Here is an 8,508-nt window from a genome sequence, read left to right as displayed (position 1 = left end):
CTTAGTCCCTTCCTTAACCCAAAAGTGGCCCGTAAAATCTACTCTCGTGTGTTTGAAGGGCACCTCCAGTTCAACACGTGAAGCAGGCAAGCTGGCCACATTGGAGGACCAGAACACCAGAATTGAAGGCAAGCCTGAAACCTTTTCAAAGTTAACCCCCTAGACATCAAATCGGTAGGATTCTCAGTTGTTGAGACATAACGAAATGAGGGCGAGAAACCTAGTGTGGCTTCCAACTCAGCACTCATCTGTTGGATGTCCTTCAGTCTATTTCGGACAAAGAGGTTTCTGCTTACAATTGTTCCAGAAATCAGCCAAGAGAGGACCACCTGCAAATCTGTGACTACATGAATCTCAGGCCCCAACTTTTCCAACTTCTGGGGAACATGGAAGACTCAGAGAGTCCATGGCTACTGGGAGGAGCTTTAACTCAAGATGTTCTAATTCTCTTCGGAATCTCAGGGTGTGTGCAAAAGACTCCTTCTCAATTTGAATCCAATCTTCTTCCTCAGAAGATTGAAGTTGGATTTTACTCACACATATGTCTACTTCAGCGATTTCTGCAGTGCAGAGAAGGATTTAACAGAGAGTTCATCCTCCAGATTGGCCATCTCCAAAATCGTTCGGATTTTAGTCCAAAGAAGCGAAATTCTCTTCCTTAAATCTGGTTGACTCACATCCATGTTAATATGGGGATTCTTTCGCAAATATGTGAAAAAATTAATTTCCAGAAAATCAATGACCGTTCGGATCGAGAAGGGAGCAATGCACTTACCTTAGGTTGTGAAAGAATTGCCCCCTTCCGCGACGTAACCGTTTTGTAGTATCTTCGCGAGACGAAAGTGGAAAAGATTTACTTTCAATCGCTGGCAACCGAATCAATTTGTGGTGAAAGAAAGAGAAAAAAGACAAGGGAATCTCCCCTCTTATATAATGGAAGGATCAGATGATTAACTATCACGTGATCCGGAGCACAAAAAAAAAAAAAAAAAAAACTTTAAAAATGTGAATAACAACAATTCTTCTTGGTTAGTATTCAAGGTAAGTTCATGCCGATCCCTCTCCTCTCGAGCAATCATTAATCCTTTTTTTCACATATTTTTAACTGAATTTTTGGGAGTTTGATTAGCCAAAAAAAAAAATGGAAGCAGACGACATTCAAATTGGAAGAAAGCGACTACACCAAAAAAGAAAACAAAGCTGACAAATATATTTTCAAAACTCGCCAAACAGAAAAATGACAGGCAAGAAAATAAATCTATACATGTTAGAAAAAGAAATAAAAACATCGATGATGCAGACAATAATCTCATATTGTCAGGAGAAGAAATTGCTGCCCCCCCCCCCCAATATAAGGTACATTTGCATTACACAAATGTTTACTTAAAAAAAAATAGATCGTGTGTAAACGGATGTTTTCTCCTGGAGATGTACAAATGGACAGTGCCACCAAAAGAACTTGACTGAACAACAAGTCTTCAAAATAAAAATAAAATAAAATATGGTTACAAAAAGAAAAAAAAACCCCGAAAAACTTGTACTTACACCTAACAATTATACGGTTAAAAAAATCATTTCTTGGAGGAAAAAGAAACAATAAACATAACTTTCTGTTGATAAATATTTTGGGGTTTGTATTACTGTACACATAGATTCGAAAAAGTTGTCAAAAAACAAATATATAACAAATAAATGTTATCAAAGGCAAGATAAGTTACTTTTCTACCAAACTGGATATATTTTTTGTGTTTTTATTCAATGTAACATATTTATTCAGCTCGAAAAACAGTGTTTACCGATGTATTCGAAAATTCAAGATGGCGTCTCCTCACACCCTCTTTAACACCGTAAGTTTGGAAAAAGGTGTTATAGATAAAAAACTATACAAAATACTATTAAAAACCCGCCGAATATATGTCAACCTATGTCACGGTAACATATATTGAGCGAGTTTTTAACCGTATTTTATCCGGTTTTTTATTTATAACATCTTTTCCCACACTTACCGTGTTAAAGAGAGAATCAGACGCCATCTTGAATGTTCCAATACATCGGTAAACACTGTATGGCTTTCGAGCTGAATAAACATGTTACATTGAATAAAAACACGAAAAATATATCCAGTTTGGTAGAAAAGTAACTTATCTTGCCTTTGATAACATTTATTTGTTATATATTTGTTTTTTGACAACTTTTTCGAATCTATGTGTACAGTAATACAAACCCAAAATTTGTTCATATTTACCTGACTAATGAAAATGTAATCCTGTGATTAAAATTTAATTAAAATTAACCACGTTGTTTAACAAAACAGAGAGAGAGAGAGAGAGAGAGAGAGAGAGAAATAATGCAAAATGAACTTTTAAAATGATTAAATATGTTTTATTTTATAATTTAAAAATAAAAACATTGAACAATATAAATAAAATGTTGGTTTTGTTCTCGAAAATAAATAATGAAAGATGAAGTTAAATATATAATTCACATCATCATATGCATGCGAGAACAATAGAAAATGTAAAATCGAACCAAAATCTTATCTGTATTGTTCAATGTTTTAAATTATAAAATAAAACACATTTAATCATTTGATAACTTCATTTTTCATTTCTTTTTTTATTTGTTAAACAACGTATTATTTGTATTGTTTAATGTTTTAAATTTCAAAATAAAACACATTTAATCCTTTTATTTGTTAAACAATGCGGTTAATCTAAAATAAATTATACGTAAACAAATTTCTGGGTATATACCGGTGACGACTCAACGTGTTCCCTTTTTTGAGAACAGGGTTGGGGGGCTATTTGTATAACTAAACGGCAACTCTGCCACACACACACACACACACACATATATATATATATATATATATATATATATATATATATATATATATATATATATATATATATATATATATATATATATATATATATATACACATCGATTATGAAAAGAATTCCACCATTATAAAGTTCATTCTTTTCACATCGGTGAAAATTTCGTACAAAAAAAAAAAAAAGTACTTACTCCCTCCTTCCATTTTAGCCGTGCCTAGTTTTTAAATAACAACGTTATTATTTCAGCGCGGTCCATCTAAAGAAGCAAATTGTTATAAAACTAGAACTAATTTGATTAAGGTCACGCTGTTTAATCGCAGAAAACTTCAAAATATGTCCCATTTTCTCTATTTTGAAGGTTTTTGCTTCAAGTTAATGGAATTGTTGAAAAACGGGACAGAAAGAGACGGAACACCGTGTGCTGTCTCTCTCTCTCTCTCTTTTTTTTTTTTTAAATCCAAAACATCCGGTTTAAATGTTGATTGTCTTGAGAGCGTAAAACAGGATAAGAATTCAGTCATGGGTGAGGATAATTTCTTTTCGTGTGATTTCAATCATATGTCGTGCAAATGAAATATGAAAGTGGAGAATGTTAAGTATTTTGCCTGAATTTAAAAACTTTTCTTCTCGCAACAAATGAGGTTGGCTGAGTTTGTTTCAAAAACGTTCACATCAACTGAGTAATTCAATTTCAAACAATATAAACTTTCAACGACATAACGATGGTAATTACAAATTTGGTAATCAAGACATTAAAAAAATTAAAATATCGAAAAAAAAAAGTACGTATCCGTTTTGGACTGAAGATCTCAAAAAAATAATTTTGCTCGGTATCATGACAAATTGTTTTTTCGCTGTAAAACAAACACACACACACACACACACACACAAAAAAAACAAAAAAAAAAACAGGTAAATTAGGTCCACCTCCACAATTTTCTTTTCAATGACAACTTGTAGAGGCTTTCGACTATGCTGAATGCAAAAATTGCATTAAAATTTTGGAGAAGTAATTAGTTATCTAGCTATAAAAAGTTGTATTATGCATTGTATTCTTTGGCGGCCATCTCTTTTACGCACGTGCAGTGTCAGTCATAGATGAGTAGATTTGTTTATGGTGCGCGCACGCGCGTAAAAAGATGGCCACCAAAGAATACGATGCAAAACACAACTTTTTATATCTCGATAACTACTTATTTCTGCAAAATTTCAATAAGAAGCAAAGAAAAGGTAAATGTTTACAAGAGAACAACCAATAAAATTTGGTTGTTTAAAGGTTTTCGGGGTCGCTGATATTCAAACCCGTCGCAAATTTACCGTTCGCATGGTATTAACCCCTGAACCGACGCAGTCGACGCACTATTTTGTGCCAACTCACCGCCATCGTTTATGCTATTCTTACATGATGGATGAGCGTAGTAAGGTGCCTTGTCACACACATCGCGGAAGAAGTTTTTAGCAGACATTTGAAATAACAAGTTTTCAGAAACAAAAAAAATGTGGTTCATTTTTCTGTGTTACGTAGTTTTTGATGCTTTTGATCTAAAAATATGTTTTCACGAGCGGTTTACAAAGCATTTTTTTAAATTATTTTTTATTTATTTTTTTTTTCAATTATAGAACTTCTACAACAGGTGCTTCTGCAGTTTAATTTACCGTTTTTCCGAAAGTAACGCGCGCGACACCACTCGTTGCCCCTGCCCCCGCCCCTCCACCGCCCTACCCCCCAATGTAAATAGAATTTTTGTGAAAAATTAAACAGTTCTTCTGCTCGGTGTATGTCGGCGCGTTACTTACGGAAAAACAGTAAATTGAAGCACCTTTTAAATGTTGTACATTGAATAACCCCCTACATCAAAATGAAAATAAAAATGCTTTGTAAATTGCTCGTAAAAACTTAATTTTTTAGATCCATTAAAAAAGCATCAAAAACTACGCAACACAGAAAAATGAACCACATTTTTTTGTTTCTGAAAACTTATTTCAAATGTCTGCTAAAAAATTCTTCCGCGATGTGGCAAGTCACCTTACTACGCTCGTCCATGCGCGAATGCATCATGTAAGAATAGCATAAACGATGGCAGTGAGTTGGCACAAAATAGTGCATGGGCTCAGGGGTTAATACCATGCAAACGGTAAATTTGCGACGGGTTTGAATATCAGATTCGTTGTCAGCGACCCCGAAAACCCATAAAAAAACAAATTATATTGGTTGGTGTTCTGTTGCAGTTAAAGTAAACATTTACCAAAGAAAATTGTGAAGGTGGACCTAATCTAAAAAAAATATCAAAAAGAAAAAACAAAGCTACTTAAGTGATTTTTTTTTTTTTTTGGAAAACTTCAATATAACCTTTTCTCGATATTTTCACTTTTTAATGTGTTGATTAAACTCTGCAAATACCACAAATTGATATGACGCTAAAATAACAAATCATAAACGACATATAAAAGGAAAAAAAAAAAAAAAAATGAAAACAAACTTCGATGGAACACTACGGGTGTTTTCTTTCCTATTTCTGTAAATCATTATTCGCACTGAACACCATATTTCTTTCATTTTTATTTCACCTTCTATGATGGGCATGTGCGTTTACAATGATTTCCTTATTTTAAAGACATTCTTAAATCTTGCTTTTAATTTATGCAATTTATCTGGGGTAATTTCCTAGTTTACAAGTATCAGGGTTGGACAACAATGTTTTTCACCCCCCCCCCCTGTTTCATTATCTTTGCATGCAGATTCCCATTAATGAAAACAACACAACACGTACACTTGGTTTACTGGCATCTTATTTTATTCTCGCACCATTACAATACAAGCGTGACCACCGTCATAGATGGCCTGTCAGCTGAAAAATGACGTCATCGCCACACACTAACGTACACACATGTGTGCATATGGGCAACGTCACTTCCCTTTAAAGGAAATCCACACATGCGCAAAGGACACCGGAAACAACTACAAAAGCAAGAGACCTAAGCTTTTCCTCCTTTTCGATTCGGCTCCCGACCTGGGCGGTCGACGGACTAACCGTTCCCTTTGGGGCGCGCATGCTTCACGTCCCCTGCTACTATGTGTGGGGCAAGAGCCAACAGACAGTATGTACACTTTACACACTTTCTCTCTCCATGGCCTGGATTGACTTTCTCACTCTCTCTTTCTACAACAATAGACTTTCCCTCTCACCAGCTAACAGCGAGAGACGCCGTGACCATCATCATCTGTTTAATTCAGCTATTTCTTCAACAGCCTCTCTCCCAGATATTAAATTTTTGCAGCTATTGCATTTCAGTTTTTTGAAAACTGCATGACAGCAATAACCTGCTAAGTATAATATAACAGGAAGTACTTCCTTGCATTGATTAACATCATCTTCTGTTACATCTATGTTAAAATTTATAAACATGTAACTCTTGCTTCGATTTCTGCATAATTTGGCAAGCATTCCTGTTTTCCTAAGGTTAGCAAACCTTGAATAGTATATTTGTCGAAAATTTGCAAAACCAAATTAACATTTTGCCTTTCAAAAGTAGTCGGAGAAAGAGCTTTTGAAGTAAACTTATAGCAATATTTCACAAGTGATTGAGATTCTAGAGCATAAAGTTTATGTAAACTAGAAAATGGAGCACTTTGGATATTATCTAATTCATGATTTCCATTATAATAAAACCTTGGGAACATCATGCATTTATGTTCATCTTTTTAGCCAAGCCAATTGTTTCTAATGCATTTTAATATATGCACTGAGTCGAATAAGAAGAAAAGAGGGATAGACGTTCAAACTGGATGGGGATATACAATTGAAAGCTTTGATGGGCTACAAAAGAAAGACATAGCTTTTTTATTTATTGCATTATTATCTGTTATAACAGATAATACCTTAAACCCTATATCTTCTAAGCCAATTATTACATGTTTGATTATGTCAAATAAGTTCTCAGCTAGAAGACATTTAGTTGGCATAACATGCACAACATCCTTATATTGTGAGAATACACTGCTAAGCATAAAAGCAAATGCACTTGTGGTAGGTTCATTGCTGTTGTTAGCTAAGCCAACAATATTACCACCTTTATAATCAAGATAAGGTTTGAGATGTATTTCATCAACAAGTAAAGATACTGTGATGTCATTCTGCATTAGTAACTTGAACTTACTTTTAATATACATGAGAAAATTGTTATTGAGTTGTTCAATGACAGGATTCATAAAAGTTGATAAGGTTAATCTTCGAATGGTTGAATAGCATGGTAAAATTACATTTTTAGTGTCTTAAGTCTGTACCCTCTAGGGGAGCAGTTATATAATAAGGAAGAAAATACCATCATTTCACTCGAGTAATTAACCTTATTCATGGTCATTATGTTAATTTGTTTATATATGAACTTAATAGCATTAAAATATTAAAATGATTCATCTTGATAGCATTAAAATATTAAAATGATTCATCTTGCACTAATAGCAAAATGATAAGATTAATTTTAATAAAGAACTTATATTAGAAGTTTTCATTTCCTGTTCTTCGATGTCCATTTTTTTTTCATGTTTTCCATCAAAATCTGCAGAGTATTTTCCTCTGTTACATGTTTAGGAATACTATACTCCCCTATAGCACTCATTTCCACATCACTACAGAATACTCTAACGGCCAAGTCTGATTCAATCACCACAGACTTTTTTATTTTTGGTCATGGGCATCTCTTTATATGACATATAATGATGGTATTGTTTTGCCTAATAGAAGTCCAATAATTTTTATCTATAAACGTTAATTTTTTTTTCTAAATCATCAATATTATGGAAAGTTTTACCTAACTCGTCAGCAACACTTTCACATAATGCACGCTTAAGAGCAGAATTTTCTAAACGCATTTTCTTTGTGTTAGGAGACTCTAAAAGTGGTTGATGACGATAAATAGGAGGGACAGTTTGGTAATGTTCAAGGAATAGCACCATCCTTAAGATAGGGATTTTTTAATTTAACACTAATTGTCTTTCCAGTCCTTTCATCAAATGCTGATGCCTCTGGCTGTATGTCTTCAGGTCGAAAATGAAGTTCACATACCTAAAGAAATAATTTAAAAAAAAATCGTACCATGTTTGACTTAATACAAAAAAAGAAAGAAAATTACATGACAAAAAACGATAAAATAAAAAAAATGAGGTGCAGAATTAGTCCACCCTCGAAAAATCCTTTTAAATTACCACTGTTATAGGTTGGGGGGGGGGGGGAGTTCTGAAAACGAAAATAACATTTAAAATTACGGCAAACTAGTAGTTTCCAAGATATAAAGAGATGTTAGTTAAAAAAGGGGGGGGGGATAATTTAACCCAAAACGATCACCCACTTTATGGCCAATTTTTTTTTTTACATGGGCAACGAGCAATTTTTAAAAAAATTACATTTTCGCCTCGAACAAGGCGAAGTGCCTCTTTGATGTAGGAATGAACACAACTAAACGTAAAATCAGCACCTACAGTTGACCCCCCTCTCCTCGACAAAAATTCTGTTTACACCTTTTGAAAGGGGGTGCTCATTTTACGTTAAACTGTGTTTATTGTAAGTTGACTCCCAACCCCCAACATAAAAGTAGCCATACTCATTTTTCTTCGCTTTTATTTGTTAAAAAGAAAGTGCCCTAAAAAAAATGGCCATAAAGTGGGTGC

The 8,508-nt window shown here is 33.9% G+C and overlaps 1 protein-coding gene across 5 annotated transcripts in view; it reads left to right on the top strand.

The window, feature by feature from the left end:
• The first annotated feature begins 3,245 nt into the window (after positions 1-3,245).
• Positions 3,246-8,508, top strand: part of LOC145239861 (mucosa-associated lymphoid tissue lymphoma translocation protein 1-like) — a 754,570-nt gene continuing 749,307 nt past the window's right edge. Inside the window, exon 1 of one of the 5 annotated variants that reach the window (XM_080103424.1) lies at positions 3,246-3,363. In XM_080103424.1, the coding sequence (XP_079959550.1) occupies positions 3,360-3,363 (4 nt within the window). In that variant the 5' untranslated portion in view covers positions 3,246-3,359. Of the gene's footprint in view, positions 3,623-4,964; positions 6,302-8,508 lie in introns of those variants that run through there. The other 4 variants (XM_080103426.1, XM_080103427.1, XM_080103422.1 and 1 more) reach the window with 4 other exon arrangements.

The sequence above is a fragment of the Euprymna scolopes genome, chromosome 19 (genome assembly GCF_053919585.1).
Source record: "Euprymna scolopes isolate OS-2025 chromosome 19, ASM5391958v1, whole genome shotgun sequence".
Taxonomy (NCBI): domain Eukaryota; kingdom Metazoa; phylum Mollusca; class Cephalopoda; order Sepiida; family Sepiolidae; genus Euprymna; species Euprymna scolopes.
Note: the sequence above shows the minus strand (reverse complement) of the source record. Positions and strands in the feature narration are given on the sequence as shown.